At 40.8% G+C, this 21,810-nt stretch overlaps 1 protein-coding gene across 1 annotated transcript in view; it reads left to right on the forward strand.

Moving 5' to 3' along the window:
• The first annotated feature begins 1,843 nt into the window (after positions 1-1,843).
• The window catches only part of ice1 (KIAA0947-like (H. sapiens)), a 54,989-nt gene continuing 35,022 nt past the window's right edge, over positions 1,844-21,810 (forward strand). The window contains exons 1-8 of the mRNA XM_052016430.1: positions 1,844-2,034; positions 12,894-12,952; positions 14,269-14,303; positions 17,462-17,480; positions 19,442-19,553; positions 19,858-19,934; positions 20,046-20,083; positions 20,599-20,681. Of these exons, the coding sequence (XP_051872390.1) occupies positions 1,924-2,034; positions 12,894-12,952; positions 14,269-14,303; positions 17,462-17,480; positions 19,442-19,553; positions 19,858-19,934; positions 20,046-20,083; positions 20,599-20,681 (534 nt within the window). The 5' untranslated portion in view covers positions 1,844-1,923. The remainder of the gene's footprint in view (positions 2,035-12,893; positions 12,953-14,268; positions 14,304-17,461; positions 17,481-19,441; positions 19,554-19,857; positions 19,935-20,045; positions 20,084-20,598; positions 20,682-21,810) is intronic.

Consider the following 21,810-nt stretch of genomic DNA (forward strand, 5'->3'; position numbering starts at 1 on the left):
GTACACTGAACTCTCATATTTTGAGTATATATTTTGGGAACTTTTAGCAACCCTCATCCCTCCCAAAACTGTGAGCTCCCTGAGTTATCAGGAATATTGGAATACTGGCTGCATAACGATTATAACAGAAGACAAAACATACTGGCAAGTCTTGAACTTAGTGATTGGAAGAACATGAGAATATTACCATCAAACCACTCCCATCAGTTCTTACGTACACAAGTTAAGCAATTTGTTCTGTCTGCTGCCTTCGAGTTCAATTGCACAAGGTTAAAGATAAAAACCTGAGCAATATAATGAAGTAATGTAGTTAAAATGGCAGCTTAATTGTAAGACCAGGATCAGTAATTAGTGCAACACCAAGATCAGTCACAGTATAACATCAGTGTGATACTCTTCCCGAGTCTGGTGTTGCACTCTGATTGATACAAGTATTACACTGTTACTGATCTTAGTGTTATACTCAATGATTCTCATGTTGCACCTATCTGATCCTGGTGTTACACTCCATGTTGTCCTGGTGTTACATGATCCAGGATCCTAGTGCTACACACTCACAGAACCTCCTGTTATAATTTGATCGCACTGTTCCTATTATATTTTCTCTGACCATGATGTTACACACCTTTGATCCTGGTGTTACAATTTTTTCTGAGCGCAGTGTTACACTCCCATTGATCCTGGGTTTAGACTCTCAGTATTACACTCCAATTGATTCTGGAGTAGTACTCACACAAATGCTGGTGTAACATTTTGTCTGATCCTCATGCTGAGGTCTCACTGCTGCTGCTTTTATGCTTTCAGTAATCCTGGTGTTACACTCTCACCTTCCTAATGTTACTCTGTTTGATCCAAGTGTTAATCTCACACTCCCCCTGGTGTTACACTGTTTGAACCTAGTATTACACTCACTCTCCCTGGCATGATACACTATGTGTGCCCCTGGAGTTACTCCACTGACACCGCAGTCACTCTCTATCTTACCATGGAGTTACTCCACTGACCTGTAGACACTCTCTGTCTAACCCTGGTGTCACTCTCTGTCTGGCTCTGGAGTTACCCCACTGACCCCAATGTCACACTCTATCTGACCCAGAAGTCACTCCTCTGACCCTGCAGTCACACTATATGTGTCCCTGGAGTTACTCCACTGACACTACTGTCACAATCTATCTGACCCGGGAGTTACTCCATTGACTCTGTGGTCACTCTCTGTCTAACCCTGGTGTCACTCCACTGAACCTGGTGTCACATGGTGTCTGTCCCTGGAGTCTACTGACCCTGTAGTCACTCTATGTCTGAACCTGGTGTCACTCTATGACTGACCCTGGAGTTACCCCAGTGTCACACTAAGTCTGACACTGGAGTCAGTCTCTGCCCCCTGCCCCTAGTGTCTCTGTCCCCTGACCCTGCAGTCACTCCCCTGCCCCTAGAGTCACTCTCTGCCCCTGCAGTCACTCCCCTGCCCCTGGTGTCACCCTCTGCCCCCTGCCCCTGCAGTCACTCTCTGCCCCTTGCCCTTGGTGTCACTCTCTGTCCCCTGCCCCTAGAGTCACTCCCCTCACCCTGGGGTCACTCTCTTCCCCACCTTTAACAACGGGGACCTCCGACAACAAAAAAAACAGGCAGTGGTTCGGACAGCTTTAGTAGGATATGCAGTCCGAACCACTGCCTGCTATATTTTTCATTTATGAACTGAAACACTGCTGTTGCCTTCCGATGTCGACCCTCCGTCCCTCGTCGGGCTTCGTTCTCCCCTGTGTTGCCGCTGCCGGCGGGTTGCGCGGCCCCCTCCCGTGGGGTCCTGAGTAGGCGGCGGCGGCGCGGGTGACGCGTGGTGTGCGCCGCGGCGGGCGGGCGGGCATGGCGCGGCGGCGGCGAGCGGCCGAGTGAGGAGGGAGCGGCGGCGCCTGGCCCGGCAGCATGATGCCCGGGGAACCGCGCTCACAGGCGGCGGGCACCGGGCCCGGCTCCGGGGACCCGGGCTCCGGCACCGCCACCGGCCCCTGTCAGAACTGTCACAGCCTGCAGCAGGTAAACGGGCCGAGCGGCGGAGGGGCGGTGGGTGGGGAGGGAGGGAGGGAGTGGGCTACAGTGGGTGGGGAGGGGTAGTGGTTGGGTATGGAGTGGTGGGTGGGGAAGGGTAAATGGGGAGGGAGGGAGGGGTAAATGGGGAGGGAGGGAGGGGTAAATGGGGAGGGAGGGAGGAGAAACTGGGTGGGGTAACAGTGGGTGGGGAGGGGTTGGGCTACGGTGCAGAGCGGTTTGGTGGGATAGCCTGGTGGGGAGGGGGGGGCTACCTAGGTGGGGAGGGTGTGCGGTGGGAGGGGGTGGGTTACGATGGGTGGGGAGGGGTAACTGTGGGTGGGGAGGGAGGGGGTGGGCTACAGTGGGTGGGGAGGGGTAGTGGTTGGTGTGGGGGAGGGAGTGGTTGGGTATGGAGTGGTGGGTGGGGAGGGGTAAATGGGGAGGGAGGAAGGAGAAACTGGGTGGGGTAACAGTGGGTGGGGAGGGGTTGGGCTACGGTGCAGAGCGGTTTGGTGGGATAGCCTGGTGGGGAGGGAGGGGTACCTAGGTGGGGAGGGTGTGCGGTGGGAGGGGGTGGGTTACGATGGGTGGGGAGGGGTAACTGTGGGTGGGTCGGGAATGGTGTGGAGCGGTGGGTGGGGAGGGAGGGGTTGGTCTATGGTGGGTGGGGTAACAGTGGGTGGGGAGGGGTTGGGCTACGGTGCAGAGCGGTTTGGTGGGATAGCCTGGTGGGGAGGGAGGGGTACCTAGGTGGGGAGGGTGTGCGGTGGGAGGGGGTGGGTTACGATGGGTGGGGAGGGGTAACTGTGGGTGGGTCGGGAATGGTGTGGAGCGGTGGGTGGGGAGGGAGGGGTTGGTCTATGGTGGGTGGGGAGGGAGGGTTGGGTAATGGTGCGAAGCAGTGAATGTAGAGGGAGGGGGTGGGCTACAGTGGGTGGGGAGGGAGGGGATGGGTTATGGTGGGTGGGGAGGGATAACTGAGTGCGGAGCTGTGGGTGGGATAGCTGGGTGGGGAGGCAGGGGTTGCAGTGGGTGGGCAGGGGTAACTGGGTGCACAGCAGTGGGTGTGGGGGGAGGGGTAAGTAGGTGGGGAGGGGTAACTGGGTATGGAGTGGTGGGTGGGATAGCTGGGTGGGGAAGCAGGGGTAACTAGGTGGAGAGGGGGTGGGTTACAGTGGGTGGGGAGGGGTAACTGGGTGCAGAGCGGTGGGTGGGGAGGGGTAGTGATGGGTACCGAGGGAGGGGTGGGAACGGTGGGTGGGGAGGAGTAACTCGGTACAGAGCGGTGGGTGGGATAGCTGGGTGGGGAGGCAGGGTTAACTAGATGGGGAGGAGTTACTGGGTGCAGAGTGGTGGGTGGGGACGGGTAACTAGGTGGACAGGGAGGGGATGGGTTACAGTGGGTGGGGAGAGAGGTGTAAGTGTGGGTGTGAAGGGGTAAAGATGGGAGGGTGGGGTAGCGGTGAGGGAAGGGTAACTGGGTGGGGAGGAGCAGCAGTGGATGAAGAGTGGGGTAACTGGGTGCAGAGTGATGGGTGGGGTAACTGGGTGTGCAGGGGTAACTAGGCGGGAGGGAGGGGTGGGTTATGGTGGGTGCAGAGGGAGGGGCAAGCGTGGGTGCAGAGGGGATAAGATGGGAGGGTGGGGAAGTGGTGGGTGGGGAGGGAGGGGTAATTGGGTGCGGAGTGGTAGGGGTGGGGATAGTGGGGGAATATTAGTTGCAGGTGATTATAAATGGAGGTGATCAACGCCAGGTTACGGCGGTGGTTTAAAGGATCACTCGCACAGCCTGTTCTTCAAGTCACGCAAAAGCAGATTTGCTTGTATTGATCTCACACTTGCAAGTGAGACATGTCCCGTTCGCTGGTCCACACACTCTCACTGATTATACAGAGTGTGTCATTTTTATACATTTCGATGTTACAGTGTCTCTCAACATCTTCACACAACGTACAGACATTTTCTTAAGCACACAAAGCCAATCAGGTGCAGATGAACTCGTGATCCATTGTTGCTAACGTCATTAATCCTGCATGATCAGTGGATATGAAGACACCATACTCTGGTGGTCTCCTGGTCGGATCTTATCCCTTAAGTCTGCAGCTGTTTTAACTGGGTCTCAGATTACTCTGGCATCATCCTTAGAGGCTTTCTGGAGCTATCTCTCCTAGTATCCTTGAGTTAGCCCTGTTATCTCCATGTATATCAGCAATGAGTCAGTTTAGTCTAGCATCTCCCTGTAGCTTCTTCCATTCTTTATATTTTTGTGATATATCGTCCTTGCTTTTAATAAAGGCATCTACATGTTATGCAACTAACAATTTCCCAATTTTCTAACTCCCCAAATTGCCCCTGAACTCCCCTTCTTATAACATAAAATCACACATAACCCCTCCCTTTGTGATTCTCTTTTCAATGCACAATTTTTTTCCTCAAGTCCATATAGCCAAACACAATTAGTCCTCTGTCAGTGGAAGGGTCCTTTGGTGGGGAAGCACCTTGAAACATTCATACTCCACTAAACATCCAGTCAGATTTGGAGAAAAGAGATAATGTAACTTGTATCCTTGAATAAATCTCATTTGTGAATGGAAAGAACTTTTCCTTGCAACTTCTTCAGGTCATGGCCATTTTCCTGAAAGTACTGCTGACAGGACTCTACCCCTAATGACTGATGTCTTGACTTCTCACTGGTCACTTTTAAAAGGCTACTCTCATTCTTGCAGAGATAGAACTTCATGCATTAAGTTCTACTTATTCTGTCATCATCTCTCAATCATTGCTAGATATAGTAAAACAGATAAAAATGCACAGTTGGATTATGCACCACAATTTCATCCACGGGTGTATCTCGGACTTCAGTTTCAAGCAAGACAGCATTATAGAAATCTGTTGATATATTCTTCCAAACTTAACTTAAACAATTGCGCAGATATATTCCTATTCAGTTTTATTCTTTCATGCAAAAATTGTAAAATTCTGTGTCCTATTATCTGAGCAGACCCAATACAAAATTTTGAGTATAAAATTGGTCATGTCAAGTTGTCATCAGAAGAAACAGTTGTGGTTGCACAGAACATCCTATTCCCTCTGTAAGCCAAAATAACATTTGCATGTCTCTGATACAGAGATATTCTTACCAAGCCAATGCTTTCCACTTCCCACAGGTGATACCTGCAGTGATTTGGAGTGATAGTGACAGGTTTCTTCCATCAAACACACCACTCTGGGCCACCCCAATGTTTCCTTTGAGTTGATTTATTTCCTAGCCGCATTTAAAATAGGATTCATTAGTTTCAAAAAATGCAGAATTATTATTAGGTCTAATCTTTAGGGGGGAAAAGCACTCTCGTTAAGGCAAACAAAATTTGAGATTATTGCCCAGTGGTTCCAACTACTTCCTAAAATACAATTCAATATTTTTAATATGTGGGAATCTCGTATCCAGAACTAGCATAATTCACAATAGTGGAAGGGGTTAGCAACAGCTTACAGTGACAGTGTAGGTTACTACAAAATGATCATGGAGAATGTTAGTGCTTGCATTATAAAAATGGATTAATGCTGGGTTGTAGTAACAGATGGGATTTGCTCTGGGTTAAAGTAGAGAGTGGAGGGGGTTAGCACCAGGTTATAATCGTAGAATGAGTTAACACTATTATAACTCTGTTACACTCCAGGGCAGTGTTGGTGCTGTATTATTGGAATTGCCAAATTTTGGGTCTGATGTTGAACCAATCCACTTGTCCTCCTGTCTTTATTCCTGCCTCTACAAAGTTCCCCTCCATAACCTGGACAATATTTATCTCTAAAGCAACAAAATAATTAAAGGAAATACTGTGTATGGTTGTTTTTTTCATTGTTGATTTTGGATTTGCATGTAACTTGTCGACCTCATTTCCTATATTCCTGCACCAACTACACTTCAAACATACTCCTTTGGCTGTAAACTGTTTAGGACATCCTGAGGTGGTGAAGGGCATTACATGATTTTGACATTTTTTTTGTTGTCACTGTACTGACTGCTGTAACTTGGGTCAATAGGTACATTTAGAACACATTGCGTTTGATCTGCCTGTTATTTTATAACCTTGTGAGAGTCTTCATAAGAGTGGAATTGCAACATTTCTGAGATCTAATACAAATAAGGATTAGTATAGTATGTATTAAATTTGCAGCCTAACAATTTTCAGTTCAGTATCTTGTGTGTTTGTGTGATTAATTTTATTAACAGGCAGTTGTAAATGATAGAAAGCAAAAAAGAGAAGTGCGAATAATGGTAAGGCTCAATTCACTGTCTCATTTCTCGATGGGTAATGAAAGGGAAATTGAACTGGACTACAATGGAGTCAGATATGTCAGTGCAGCACACAGAAAAGGCAGGTCACTGCAGGTCTTGAGTTAATGTCTTGCCTGAAAGACACCACTTCAATAGCGAACTGCTGCGCTGGAGCGTCAGCACAGATTGTGCTCGGGTCTCTAGGGTGAACGTGAACTTTCAACCTAACTCAGAAGTTAGGGATTTGTCTGCAGTAGCTTCTGTGACAGAATTTCTAGATTATTAGAAGTTATAAATTCAACCTGTGTATTGAAAGAAAATTGTAAATGCTTCATTATAAAGCATGCAAGATAAAATGAATATATTACTTGGTGCTTTTCTAAAATGTTGAACCCAAAGAGTGATTCACTTACATAGTGCTGAATAATGTTTTTTAATCAGTGAGTTTAACTGTGCATTTTGTGCACCACTTGGTTAAATCTGCAGTTCACAAGTTATCTTATGCTGAGGACATTTTCTCAAATGTTGTGACATGATTTGTTATATGTAGCTGTTGTACTCTGATGTTGGTGAGTTGGCTGCCATGTTCAATCACAGTATGGCAGTTTCTGTCCAGAAAATAGTGGAAGGAGATGTTTTTGACTACACATTCATCTTTGGTTGTGTGCAGCAGTTTGGAATATCATGTCAAATGTGGTCAGTTTTTCCTTGATGGCAACTGGAATGAATCAAATTGGCAGAAGATTTGCAAGTATGATAGGAATCAGAAAGGGCTTGGATCATCAGCTAGGTTCTCAGAGTGAAGGTGGTAGCAGATGCTTCAAACTTTAAATGAAATGGTGGAGAGAGTTGATGAAAACATGTTGTATAGATGGATTTTCTAAAGAAATTTGATGACTTTGTCTCATAAGGAATTTCTTCAGGAAATGGAAGAACAAGGCATTAAAAGGAAGATGGTAACTTGGATATGAAATTGATTAAGAGATAGGCAAAGAATAATGGTGAGCATTGTTGTTTCAATGAAGTCCCTTGAAGATTGGTGTTGCCTCTATGTGTAAGTGATCTGAACTTGGAATGTAGGATGTTTAATTTCAGTGGCAGGAAAGATAAAAATATTAATGCAGTAAATGAACAACATAACAGAATTCAGAGTAGTGAAAGGATGAAAAAGAGATGCAATATAATGTGGATAAACTGAAGTATTCGGGTAAATTATAATCTAAAAAGAGATTTACAAGCAGAAGGTTTCAGGGATGCATGTTCACAGATGTTTGAATGTATTGAGTACAAGTTGTTAAGACGATTAATAAAGTTTGTGATACTTGGTTTTGTAAATAGGTACATAAAGTACAAAATCAAGGAAGTCAGGCTAAACCTACAAATATCTGATTAGAACCCTGCTGAATCATCCTTAAGTGGCATACCATGCTAAAGGAAAGACATGACGCTCTGGAGATGATGCAGAGGAGGTTTATAAGGACAATATCAGGAACAAGGGACTTTTTCTTAAATGAATTTGTGGAATCTGAGCATTACTGGCAAGAACAGTAGTAAATACCCATTCAGTTCTTGAACCAACTTGAACAACTCTAATCACTACCTCAGTATAGCAACACTCTGGCCAATTTGCATTACAATAGACTTTTCTAATTCTAATTGTGTTCTTGTAGAATCTATTTTTAATTTGTTTTCTTGTGAAAGTTGTGTCTCTATGCAATGTGCCTGTGATGCTGCTGCAAGTAAGTTTTTCATTGCACTTGTGCATATGACAATAAATTTGACTTTGATTCTGAATCGGCTTTAAGTAGGTGATGGTGAAGAAACTTCTTAAGCCACTGGCTATGATGAAGAATAACAATGCATTTCCAAGTGAAGGTATTATGTGCCTTGAAGTATGAGTAGGTGATAGTATTTCTATGTCTGTGCTGTCCTTGTCCTAAATAGAGGCATTGTGGGGTTGGGAGATGCTGTTGAAGCTTTGGCAAGTTCAGCAATGCATTTTTTTGATATTATGCGTTGACGCTACTGATGGAGGGCAGGGAATAATTAGCAAGCAGATTATGGTGCCAATCATATGGGTTGCTTTGACCTGGACAATGGTGATTTGGTTTTTTGAATGTGTTTGGAGCTGTGCTCATTCAGGCAAGTTGAGAATATTCCATCATATTCCTGATTTATGTCATGTAGATGGTGGGAAGACTTTTAATAGTCAAGTTGGTGACTATTACCACCAGACTCTTTACACTTTTGTATAATTATGCTAATTATACTTTTGAATGCCAAGGGAAGTGGTCAGACACTATCTTGTTGGAAATGTCATTGCCTGATACTTGTATGAATGTTACTTGTGTCTTGTTTGTCCAACTCAAAAATGTTGTCTAAGGTGCATTGTAGGGAGGCAAGACTGCTCCATTCTCTGAGGAACTGGAATGAAATTGAATATTATGTATTCATCAATGAATATCTTCCATTTCTGACCTGATCTTTGAAGGAAAGTTGTTGATAAAGCTGCTGAAGATGATTTGGTCTGGGCCAATTTTGTGTTTTCAGTTATATTTACTAAAATTCAAATATCAAGCATGAATGATTGGCCTGTAACACTTATGGTCACAATTTTTTTTAAACGTGCTTTTTAAAAGAAAAATAAAAGGCAGCAAAGCCAATAAGATGGAATGGGCGGGGAGCTCTCCACTAATGAAAAGCATTGCTTTGAATCCTGCAACTTCATTGTCAGCTGAATTGTATTGACTGAATTTATGTTTGAAAAGACAAATCTGGGTTCTGAATTGTAGCTTCAATAACTACAAAATTCAGAAAGGCAACTTCCAGTTTTTACTTGGACTTCCCAACGTACCTGTTGCTTTTAATTCTCCCACCCCACCACGTGGCAGTATCTGGATTCTTGTTCCCCTAGTCGTCTGGTCCCCTTGTACAATAAGATGGACTCTATGGGCATGTGCTATAAGGAGAGGTTGGACAAGTTTGGTTTTTTTTTCCTCTCTGGAGGCTGAGGGGAGACCTGATAGAAGTTTATAAGATTGAGAGGCATAGGTGGAGTAGATAGCCGGTATCTTTTTCCCAGGGTTGAGATGTCTGATACTAGAGGGCATGCATTTAAGGTGACGGGTAAGTTCAAAGGAGACGTCTGGGGCAAGTTTTTTTTACACAAAGAGGGGTGGGTGCCTAGAATGCACTGCCAGGGGTGGTGGTGGAAGCAGATGCGATAGTGACGTTTAAGAGGCTCTTAGATAGGTACATGAATGTGCAGAGAATGGAGGGATATGGACATTGTGTGGGCAGAAGGGATTAGATTAGTTAGGCTTCTAATTACTAGTTTAATTCAGCAAAACATCGTGGGCCAATGGGCCTGTTTCTATGCTGTACCATTCTATGTTATAACCTTGCACCTTATTGTCTGACTGCACTGCACTTTCCCTACAACTGTAACACTTTATTCTGCATTATGTTATTGTTTTCCCTTATACTATCTCAATGCACTATTGTAATGAAATGATCTCTATGGATGGCATGCAAAACAAAGTCTTTCACTGTACCTTGGTACATGTGATGACAATAAACCAATTTACCAATTTTTTTGATTTGTGATGTGAGCTAGTGTCTGCAAATCCCTTAAGCACAAGTTAATCTAGACTGGTTCATAATGTTAGTCCTTTTTCTTTGCTTCCCACTGTAAATCTTGATGCTGTACTTGCAGTGACAGCCAGAATCTTTGAATCATTCCTCTCCGTTACCAGCTGAATTATCTTTTCTCAATTCATTTGCTGTTCTGAAGAAACAGCTGCATTTTCATAGCTCATTTAATATTAATCCCATCATTACCTCTCTCCCTCTGTTCCTTTGAAGTTCTTCCACTCGAACAATCAATTGTAAATCCAGCACCTTTTAATTTCTACAAGAAAGTTTCTGCACCACATCTAAGATTCAAAACTACAGCTTTTAGAATTTTAACCTGTAACTAGTTCTGTTATTTTCCTGTATATTGTACCTCTCTCTATGATTTACTAATATCTTGTAGCAGCTCAAGCTGATCAAATTTCAGGAGGAGGCTGGACAGCTTTTCACCTCCTTTATTAAACTTTGTAATACTGCAGCTCGAGTAAATGTGTTTCTCGTTCACAGTTACTGTGTATTTCACTGCTACGTAGTTCAATATTGCTTGCTCATCTTCTCCTCTGAAATGGCTCTTGGCTTTTCTTTTATCTGGTATGGCTCCTCTAAACTATTTCATCCTAAGAATGCCACCTGGCTGATCATGTAGGCATAATTGTTGTCACATGCTGCCAGATCCTAATGGGTTTACTCCAACAATAATTTTACTTGGGTGGATGCTGCTCTGTTCATGAATTCTTTGCATTTGCTGATGCCTGTCTAGCCTAAGACCCTAACAACCCATGCCACCAGTCCCAGAATGACGATAGGCTCTTATTCCAGATTTGCAGTACAACAGTGTTGTCAGTGCTCTGACCCAACGTTAGAGTTGTAATGTCAGTGCAGCTTCAGGTCTGCCCTGGCAACTAATATTTCGTGTTGTAAACCTAGACATGCTAAAGTTAGAACTACCTTCAGAGGGCAGAAGAACACTGTATACAATTGTAATTTAAACGTTGTAGCGTGACTGTAAGAGGATTGAATTCGGACAGGTGAGAAGTGATGTATTTTGGAAAGTTAAACCAGACCAGGACATGCACAGTGAATGACAGGTTCCTGGGGAGTGTTATTGAACAGAGAGACCTAGGGGTGCAAGTACATAGTTCCCTGAAAGTGGCAACACAGGTAGACAGGGTGGTGAAGAAGGCATAAGACATGCTTGCCTTCACCAGCTGTGGCATTGAGCATAAGAGTTGGGATGATGTGTCACAGTTGTTCAAAATGTTGGTTGGACTGCACTTGGAGTATTGTGTGCAGTTCTGTTTGCCACACTCTAGGAAGGATGTGATTAATCTAGAGACGGTACAGAAATGATTCACAAGGATATTGCTTGGAGTGGAGGGCTTGAGTTCTAAGGAGAAATTGGATAGGCTGGGACTCTTTTCCTTGGAAAGAGGCTGAGGGGTGACTTTCTGGAGGTTTATAAAATTGAGGGGCATGCATAGGGTAGATAGTCACAGCCTTTTTCCCAGGGTGGTAGGGGAGTCTGAAACTAGATGGCATAGGTTTAGGTTGAGAGGAGAAAAATTTAAAGGGGATCTGAGGGGCAAGTTTTTTTAAGCAGTGTGATGGGTATGTGAAATGAGCTGCCAGAGGTGGTGGTAGAGGCAACAACAATTACAATATTTAAAAAAAAACGTGGGACAGATATATGAATTTGATAGGTTTGGGGGGCATGGGCCAAATGCAGGTAAATGGGATTAGCTTAGATACTTCAGATGCTGGAAATCTGGAGCAACACAAAATACTCAGCAGTTCAGGCAGCATCTATGGAGGGAAATGAACAGTCAACCTTTCAGGCCGAGACCCTTCATCAGGACTGGAAAGGAAGAGGGTAGAATAAAAGGATGGGGGGAGGGGAAGAAGCATGAGCTGGCGGTTGATAGGTGAAACCAGGTGAGAGGGGGAAGGTAGGTAGGTGGAGGGGTGGGGAAATGGGAAAGATGCGAGAAGCTGGAAGTGATAGGTGGAAGAAGTAAAGGGTTCTTTTCAAAGCCTCTTTCAAAGGGCTTGGATGGATGTCTTGGTTGGCATAGACGAGTTGGGCCAAAGGGCCTGTTGCAGTTCTGTATAACTCTGAATCTATGAACTGAAATCATTCGACTTAAGGGCTAAAGTTATGGCAAAATACAGTATATTGAAAATGTGTTCTGCTTGATTATTTGAGGCAGTTTCTCCACCAGCTTGCTGGTCTAAAGATTTGTTATTTCTGGGAATACAATTCTTCAGTTGCAAGAAATCTGAATTAAATCAGAAATGCATTATTGTATTTCAAGTTTCTGCAATATTTAGTTGCTGAATTCCTGTCAGTCACCATTTTTCATTTGTGTCTGGATATTGAGTGTCAGTAAGCCAAGGGGTAAATTATGTAGAGAGTTGTATTCTTTCCAACAGTTGAGTGAACTGGGGCCCTGTTGGATTTTCAGGGAGGGTAAAGAAAATTTTAGTTTTGAGCTTTGAGTTATTTTGATGTTTAAATTTTGATAATGCTGAGACAATATGAACAGTAGGAGGAGTTTAAGAAATAAGTTTAGCAGCGAAGATCACAGCTTTTATATGGGGAGAAAGTAGGTTTTGGAGAAATAAGCAGGTGAATGGGAGAGATGAAAATCGTCTGAAATCCAGCGCAGATTCAATGGGCTGAATGACTTCCTATGTCATAAGAAAGCAATGCCATGTTTCATATTCATGTTTTTTTTAAGAAAATGCTAGAACTTTTTTGATTCATCTGTAAATGCAGTGCACGTGTCATTATGAATGGATTGTAATGAAATATCAGTGGTATAAGTTAGAAAACAGGACGTTTTTAAGAAAATTAGACTTTAACAAGTCTGACTGATCCCAAAGTATAGTCAGAATTTAAAAAGTCTCTCGGTATTTTCTGCATTTTGATCTATAGCTTTTGTTTCTCTTTCAGAATTTAAATGAATATGTAGCTGCATTTATTGCACTGAAACAAAAAATCATTGACACAGAGTAAGTATACCTAGTTACAACTCATTGCTGTCAAAAACTTTTTCATTACTTTTAAATCAAGAACTATTTTCTATTTGAAAAAAAACTTCCATTATTTCAATTACTTCTGCAACTGGGAAGACTAAAGCCACCCCTACCTGGCAGCTGTTCACTAATATATTTATAATATCGATGTATTTGAAACCATATCTGCTGCATCACTGAGACTGCATGCTTTCAATGCTGCAACACTGAGTACCTGTACTGCATGTGCTGGAGTGAAGCAAGATGGCGCTGGAGCGTGGCGACTCATTGCAAGCTGCTCTCTACAGATCTACTCATTACCCTTACTATAATCTTTCTACACTTTTACATCAATGCACTCTGTACTAATCCAGTGTAACTGCACTGTGTAATGAATTGACCTGTACGATCGGTATGCAAGACAAGTTTTTCACTGTACCTCGGAACAAGTGACAATAATAAACCAATACCTTCCTTTGACTGAAATCCACATCCCTCCCCTTGTTGCCTCTGAACTTGGGCTGCTGGTCACCTTTATCTTCCATTCTACATAAACTTGAGCTCATCTAAAACTCTGCTACCTGTATAATAAGTCACACAATATCCCATCAGTTTTAAATTTCTCGTCCTTGTTTTTAAATCCTTCCATAACATTGTCCTTGCTGTCTGTGTGGAAGCTCCTCTGGACTCCAAAGTTGTTGAAAATTCAGCATTTCTCCAAATCTGAACTGGTACCACGCCAATTTAAATTGTTTTGCTAATGGTATAGTAACTATACCATTGCTATATAATATAATACATAGTATATGATGTATAGTACTTTGTATTTTATATAACATATATAATACTGTATATTATGTATAACATTATGGATACACTATGTATAAATATATATATATTTAATTAAATATATATATGATACTAGTAAAAATATGTATTTACTGTATTACTCATAGTAATAAATAATTATAAAATGATTAAAATCATTTTTGTATTTACTGTAAATGGTACTAAGTATTTAGTACCATTTTACTTTGGTCCTAAATGTGAGGTTAGGACTATTGTGCCTTCAACACCAATGGTCCTAACCTCAAGAATTTACTATACAAGTTCTCTGTGTCTCTAACTCTTTCCTTGATTAAGAGTCTCCTTTGAACACACCTTCTGATGTTGAATTTGGTTAATACTTCTGTGAAATACTTTCAGACATGTCACTTTGTAAACAGTGCTCTCTCAAATGCGAATTGTTGAGGTTGAAGAAAAACTTGTGAAAATATTTTATCTAACATTAAATATTTATTTTCTCTTTCTAGCCATGTTCTCACAGAATATCAGAAAAAATGCGATGATATCCTTTGTATATGCAGATATGGTGTTGCTGTTTAATTTCAAAAATGTAAAAGTTTCTCTGTTTTCCTCCTGTATGTTCCATTTTTTAAAAGTGCGTGCTTTATGGAATTTACTGTTTGATTGTTCCATACTGCTCTCAAGGGCACAGATTGAGAGAGAGGAATCAGAGTGGGCGGAGCATAGGAAAAGGAAGTGTTGTCAAAATCCATGCATGCCCTGGTCCTATTCTGATCACTTTATTTAGCTCTCAATATATTCTGTCCTTTTCTGATAGATCCATCCACCTTTATCTTGAATACACCTGTGCTATTTATCTTTGCTATTTGATGTGGTGGTTGGTTCCACAGCCTCAGTATTAGAGTGAAGAACATTTTCCTGAGTCGTTCATTGGATTTTTTAGGGACTGACTTCCACTTCTGGTCTCATGTTTTGGACTCTCCCACATGACAATATCTTCCTTGCTTATAAGCTGTCATACTCTTGGCTCCTTTCTATGTTCTCTTGTACAGAAAAGAACCCTAGCCTCTTTGGTCTTTCCTGATAGTTTATCATTTTTGTTCTTGTGGAGAATGGAATTCTGAATAGAATCTTAACAATATTCAAGTTTGTAATCTAACATTTCTCTGCTTTTGAATTCTGATCTAGAAATGAGTCCCAATGCTTGTTTGCCTGTGTTATGGCTTTGATAATCTGCATTGCTACTTTTAATCATTTGTTTAGTCATATCCTTGAGACCTTTAATGCTTGAATCCTTGGCTCAGTAAGTAGCATTCGTACTACTTGGTAGTTTTGGCCGCATATCTCTATGCTGATGTTCAAGTGCAGTACAGAGTGCGTGCTGCATTTATAACTGGCTAGTACCTGAGAATTTTACCAATCAGTTTTGTGAAGAGTTTTCATAGTGCAGATGCACAGCTTTTAAAGTTGGGGCACAATACTAATTGGAATCATTGCCTTTAAGCCTGATGGCCAGAGTTCGATGCATATGTGCAGGTCCTAGTTTGGTACAAGTTCTTGGAAACTTTTGTTTTATTTTTCAATCTATGTTATATTGCTGAATACTAAAAATACACACTAATTTCTTAGACTAGCACATACATTTGCCTTTGACAACAAATACGTACTTGAACATCAAGCTTTTTGTGTGCATAAATACTAGCTGAATTTATTTAGATATTTGAGTTGAACAAGGCAACTTATTGGGGTCGTCAAGGTAGTTTGGCAAGCATTGTTTCATCTTGTTTTTCTTAAGCAAAGAATGACTTAACAATGATTATGGTATTGATGTAATGCTTATGTGCCTTTTCATTCAATTTATAGTGAAGTGGGGGAGTAATGTCACAATATTGTTATTTCAGGATTGATTGAACTTCTTTTCAAAGGGCAGAAAATCAATATATCTAATACCTTTGAATACAGCATGCATAGTTTCAAAGACAATATCCTTGAAAGTGTAACCTTTGGAATATTAATCAGTGAAAAATGTGAATGACTTAAATAACCGGAAGTGTTAGTTATTTGTTTCAGGAAGTCTGGGGGGGGGGGGGGGGGGGGAGGTGGTGGAAACAGTGGAGGAAAAAGATGAGTAATTACAGAAAACCAAGTATTCAAATCACTCAATGTTCTTTAATCTTATTTTTGAGTAACAACTGCTATGGTGTACACAATGTGGCAGGATTGGAATGATGTAATCAAAATAGTTACCTTTTTGTAATGTCCTGTAGAATTTTAAGTAATTGACTAAGAATTCAAATTTGCTGCTGTAATTTGGAAAAATGGAATAGAATGTTGCTTTGATGGATTGTGTATTGGCTGTTGGACTTTGAAGTTTTAGCTGGCAGAGAGGCTTTGATTGTGCTGAAACAGCTAATGTTTCATTAAGAATTATGAACCACACAAAAATAAGTGTATGCACAAGTAATCTTCTGTACTAATAATAGAGAATGATTAAGAAAGGAGGGTTTTTGGTGTAAAGAATAGACGTATTTGCATCTTAAATGATGTAATTCCACTGTGTCATTTAAGTAAAAGATTTGGGCATTTTGGAACTGGAAGCAATAAGATTTTTAACTGTTGGGATGTTATTAAACAACATTCCAAGTATATTGTGTCAGTTGTGATCGATGCTTCAGTAAGTTTACCATGTTGCAGCAGTGGGTGACCTGCTGTTTGTTCAGATTACACAAGGGCAACAGTAAACAGAAACCGCGTTGAAGATTTGGGGCTCCCTGGGAGATCTTTTCAGTTTGTTGTATAGCCCAATACTAAAAATGCAAATTAAGCTCATAGATTTACTTAATGTACTCATTGCCATTCACAACAGATGTGCATTGAAGCATCACAAGCAGTTGAATGTACATAGTTTCACGTCATGATTTTTGAGCATCAAGCTTCTCTTAATATTTTAGTAACTTTATTTTTAAGGTTGACACCATAATGTTAGAATCATCACCAAAGAGTCAACAGTGAGCTTGAGATTTATTTTTGTTTAGAAGGGTATGGAATACTTCACCAGAAAAAGTGATGGAAGCAGATTTTACAGTAATTTCTAAAAAGAAAGGGATAATTAGGAAAAAGTCATTTTTTGGGGGAGAGAGGTAAATGGAACTAAATGAATAGATGAATAGCTTTCAGAGGACCAAATAACAGTTTCATATGCTGTTGCATTCTATGAAGTGTCTGTACCTTGTGTTTCAACAAATGACTCTCATATAGCAGATTATTGTCAAGAATCCCGTGCAGTGTTAATGGTCTGGGATTTTTTGAAATTGATCTTGCAGTGTGTTCTTTACGATAACATTGTCATTCACTATATCAGTGAAATGAACAAATACAATTTGTGGGGAATGACACTTTTTCAAAAAAAAAGGGTATTATGTTGTACTTTGACTAGACTTTATTGTTCATTATTTTCGAGCTCTGTTGTGAAGTATATAGACACCTCAGTGTACACACGGTATTAAAAAATAATTTGAAGTATGAGTAAATCTATTAATCTTGTGATATGCAATGCTATTAAAATAAAGTGCATGTGAGTCCATTATAAATATTACACGTGCTTTAATATTCACTGATTTATGTTTCTCATTCTTCTGTGTAATGAGGTCATTATGTAAGTAAAAGATCTGTCTGAGATTTTTCTTAACAGATTATTACAGCTCCAGAAAACTGAAAGGTAAGGCACTTTCAGGTTATTTTTCCATTGTTAAGGTAAGATCTTTATTAGTCGAAACACAGTGAAATGCATCTTTTGTGTAGAGTGTTCTGGGGGCAGCCCGCAAGTGTTGCCATGCTTCCAGTGCCAACATAGCATGCCCACAACTTCCTAACCCATGCGTCTATGGAATGTGGGAGGAAACCGGAGCACCCAGAGGACGTGCGGAAAATGTACAAACTACTTACAGACCGAAATTGAACCCGGCTCGCTGGTCCTGTAATAGTGTTACGCAATTGTTTCAGAGCTGAGGACTTTCAGTGCTGCAGTTTTTTTCTTTTTCATTATTGTTATCATTGCCATGAATATTCTTTTGAGAGTTCCTGTTCATGTCATCTGATTTAGACACACTCTGGGCAGGTTGTCTAAAGAGAAAAGGTTTTACTGACTCGGCTTGTATCCACTGACGTTGAGAAGGGTGAGAGAGGATTTGACTGAAAAATATAAGATCCAGAGGTGTATGTGAAGGATTCTTTTTCATGTGGAGAATCTGGAACTAGGAATCATTATTTAAAAATAAAGCTTTCCCATTTGAGGCAGAAATGAGGTCATTTTCTTTTGAGGGTTGTGAGTCTTTGGAGCCGTCTTCCTCAAAAGGGGCGTGGAAGCAAAACGTTTGAACTTTTTAAGACCTGAGGTAGACAACATATCATGGCTCATCTGATTGTAAGGTAGGCCCGATATTTATTGCCTGTCTCTCATTGGCCCCCAGTTTTTTTTTTGCCCATATCTAATTGTTCCCAGAAAAGGTGGTGACAATTGAGTGGCTTGCTAAACAATTTACAAGGACATTTACTGTAAGAGTCATAATAGGGTGGATCTGGAATCATTTAAAAGCCAGACAGGGTAAGGATGGCAGGTTTCATTCCCTGAAGGAAATACAATAAGTGTATGGGGCCTTGTTTAGACTGCACCTGAAGTATTTTGTACAGTTTTAGTCACCTTACCTTATCAAAGTTTATACTTGCTGCAGAGGGAGTACAAAAAAGATGCATGACACCGTATACTGAGATACTTGGTTTTACGTAGGCTGACTAAACTTGGCCCATATTCTCTTGAGATTTGAAGAATGAGAAGAGATCTCATTGAAAGATGTAAAGTTCTTCCTGTGCATGATAGATTGAATGCATGGCGAATGTTTCCTCTGTCTAAGGGGTCTAGGATCTGGGGTCACAGTCTCAGAATAAGATGTAGGCCATTTAACACTACAATGGGGCAAAACTGAATAGTGGTGAATCTTCGGAAGGATGTGAAGTCTCATCACTGAGTTTATTCAGAATCAAGATCAATAGATTTCTGGACTTTGAGAAACAAAAGATGTGTGGATACTACAGGAAAATGGGGTTAGGGTGGATCAACCATGATCTTGACAAATGCTTGAGCAGGCTTGATATTTTCTTTTTCTCATTTCTGAAGTTCATTTCTCTTTGGAGGTTTGTTCCAGATGTGCCAGTTAGCCTTCAGTAACATCCCCAGGGGCCATTTGTTTTTAATGAGAGTCTCAGTAGGGAGAACAGAACCAAGTCGAGTTCTATCCTTGTCTAATATCCACTCAAGTGCACTTTCAGTAGAAGAATGGAGTGATCAAATGAATGGAGTAATCAAACGGCTGACAATTTCCTCCTTACCTTTCCCATTGTGGGCACTAAGTTGGAAGTTAAATAAAGCTATTTAAATAAAACCTTTGAGCCACAGGGATTTTTTTTAAAAGTAAACGCAAACTTTAAGAAATTTTTGTAGGTAGGTCCACATTACTCCCAAGATCCACATAACCTTTTTATTCCACTTCTGAAGTGACTTATGCAGATAGCTATGATCAAGTCCTGATAATATTGCAAATATATTTTTCCTTGTAGTATGCACTTTGTTTTCATCCCACTTTGCATTGTCCTATTTAACTAATTTTTTTCTCTCTTCTGCAGAGATCGTAAAACACTCCGAGATCAACTGGATGAGTCATTGCAAAAATTTGTACCTCTGGAAAAATGCAAGGAAGAAATGGATGCAATGAGGATAGAACTGGAAGAAAAGAGGGTAATATGGATTAGGATTAAAAAGTATACTGGACATCAAATTGGAAATACATGGGTGCTGTTTTGGTTTGGGTTGATTAATACATCTCTAATTAAATCTGAATTATTTGAGAGAGTGGGCTTATTGTTTACTCTGACCAAATTAGTATGTTTTCAGAATAACGGGCTACATGCATGCTAAAATCTCACTTTACAATTAAAGCACATCTCATTGCGAGATAAAACTTTAAGAGTGTTAACAAAATGAAACTTCCCCACTTCTCACTGTCTAATACATTTCTTGGCCTTTGTTTATTTTCTGATAGAGTTCCATCAAGATGTACCAGCAGACGCATTTAGAATTCAGTAAATTGGAGCAAGAGCGGATAAAAAATGATGCTTTGTAAGTGCAAAGTTTTATCTTTATTGATTTTCTTAGTTAAGCTTTCATAAATACATCAAAAACATTCTAGTTCTCTTAGCCTTATGTTTTCATCTTTACCTTGTATTTCAGAAACAAGAAATTGGAAATGCGGATAAAAAAGCTGGAAGGTAATTAGTTTCAGAAGCTACTCTCTGAAATGCTCCACAAGAATCTGTTACTAGTATGCTTGAAAGACCAGTTTGTTATTGAAACCTATATCACACACAACTCTGTTCTGTTGGCAAATGTCCATCTTGTCTTCTGTAATAATCAATAATATGTACAGTGAATTCCAATATACAATATTGGATTCCACTGCATTTATCAAATTAAAGTAGATCTCTTTCCCTCACCCCTTTAACCTGCAACAAATGAAGATCATTGTTAGCTTGAGAAATATTAGTAATACGAGCAGAAAATATTCAACAGAGAATCCATGGTTTCAAACTAATTTAACCTAAGTGGATTAATTCCATCTTGATGAAAAATCATTGCACTTTCATTCATTTAAATGGAACACTCTTGTATCAACAGTTATATTCCTGCAATTCGTCGCAGGTGTGAATGAGTTTTGGATTGAGTTTACACGGCAATCAGACAAGGCATTGTGACAATTTCTTGTTTTTTTTCCATCCTAATAAAGAAACAACAACTAAACAAAGTGGAGAAATAAAGCAATTGAAAAAAGAGAAGACAACGTTGGAAAGAAATTTAAAGAAAACTCAGGTAAAAAATATTAGTAAAGTGCATCTATTACAATATATCCTCCAGGTGACTAAAACATAATCAGAAACGTAATTTATAAAATTGGTCTTTGCACGTGGAATCCCACACAGAACTTAAATAAAAAAATTACTTGAGAACAATGGTTTTAGTAATCTGACTGACAGACAATTGATTTTTGTTTTTTGATCTATGACATGGCATTTAAGATGTGGAAAAGAAAATTAAAATGAAAGGCAAGTCTAGAAAGATTAATTTAAGAAACATAATTTTCTAAAGAATGATTTCACTGAAAATACTTTTCTTCTATCAGTGGAAAAAGTTCTTAGATGCTGAGGTTAGATCTGCACCCGCTGCCCCTGACCCCACTTCTCATTATTAGGCTATTCATCGAAGTTACAAGAGATTGGTTTCTTCATGTGGTTTCTTAACACAAGAAAATAAGAGCAGGAGGAGGCCCTTCAAGTCTGTCACGCCATTCAATACAATAATGTCCAATCTTCCCCAGGCCTCAACTCCTCTGTGGTCCTGTATGGCCCTCAGTCCCCTGATCTTTCAAAAATTTATCAAGCTCTATTCTAAATACCTTAAAATCTGGCCTCCAAAATCCTTTGGGCCGACAATTCCAGAGAGATTACCCTCTGCAAGAAGAAATTTCTATGCAACTCAGTTTTAACTGATCACCCCCTTTATCTTGTATCTATATCATTTTGTTTTGGTCTCTTCCACCAGTGGAAGCATCATGATTTCTACCCCCTCATGCCCCATTAAGAACTTCCAATAAGATCACCGCTCATTCTTCTAAATTTCAAAAAATATAGATCCAACTTCCTTAGCCTCTTGTAGTAGGACAATTTTTTTTATCCCAAGAATTACCATGGTGAATCTCTTTCGGACTGCCTCCAGTACCACCATTTCCCTTAAAGGGACCAAAACCATACACACTACTCCAGCTGTGCCCTCACCAACACTCTGTGTAATTGTAACAATATTTATCTATTTCTAAACTGCAACACCGTTGTGTTAAAGGCCAATTTGCTGCCTTAACTGCTTGCTGCAGCTGCCTGCTAACTTTTTGTGATTCATGCACAAAAACACCTCTACTTCACTCATTTGCAGTCTCACTCCATTA

The sequence above is a fragment of the Pristis pectinata genome, chromosome 5, assembly GCF_009764475.1.
Source record: "Pristis pectinata isolate sPriPec2 chromosome 5, sPriPec2.1.pri, whole genome shotgun sequence".
Lineage (NCBI taxonomy): Eukaryota > Metazoa > Chordata > Chondrichthyes > Rhinopristiformes > Pristidae > Pristis > Pristis pectinata.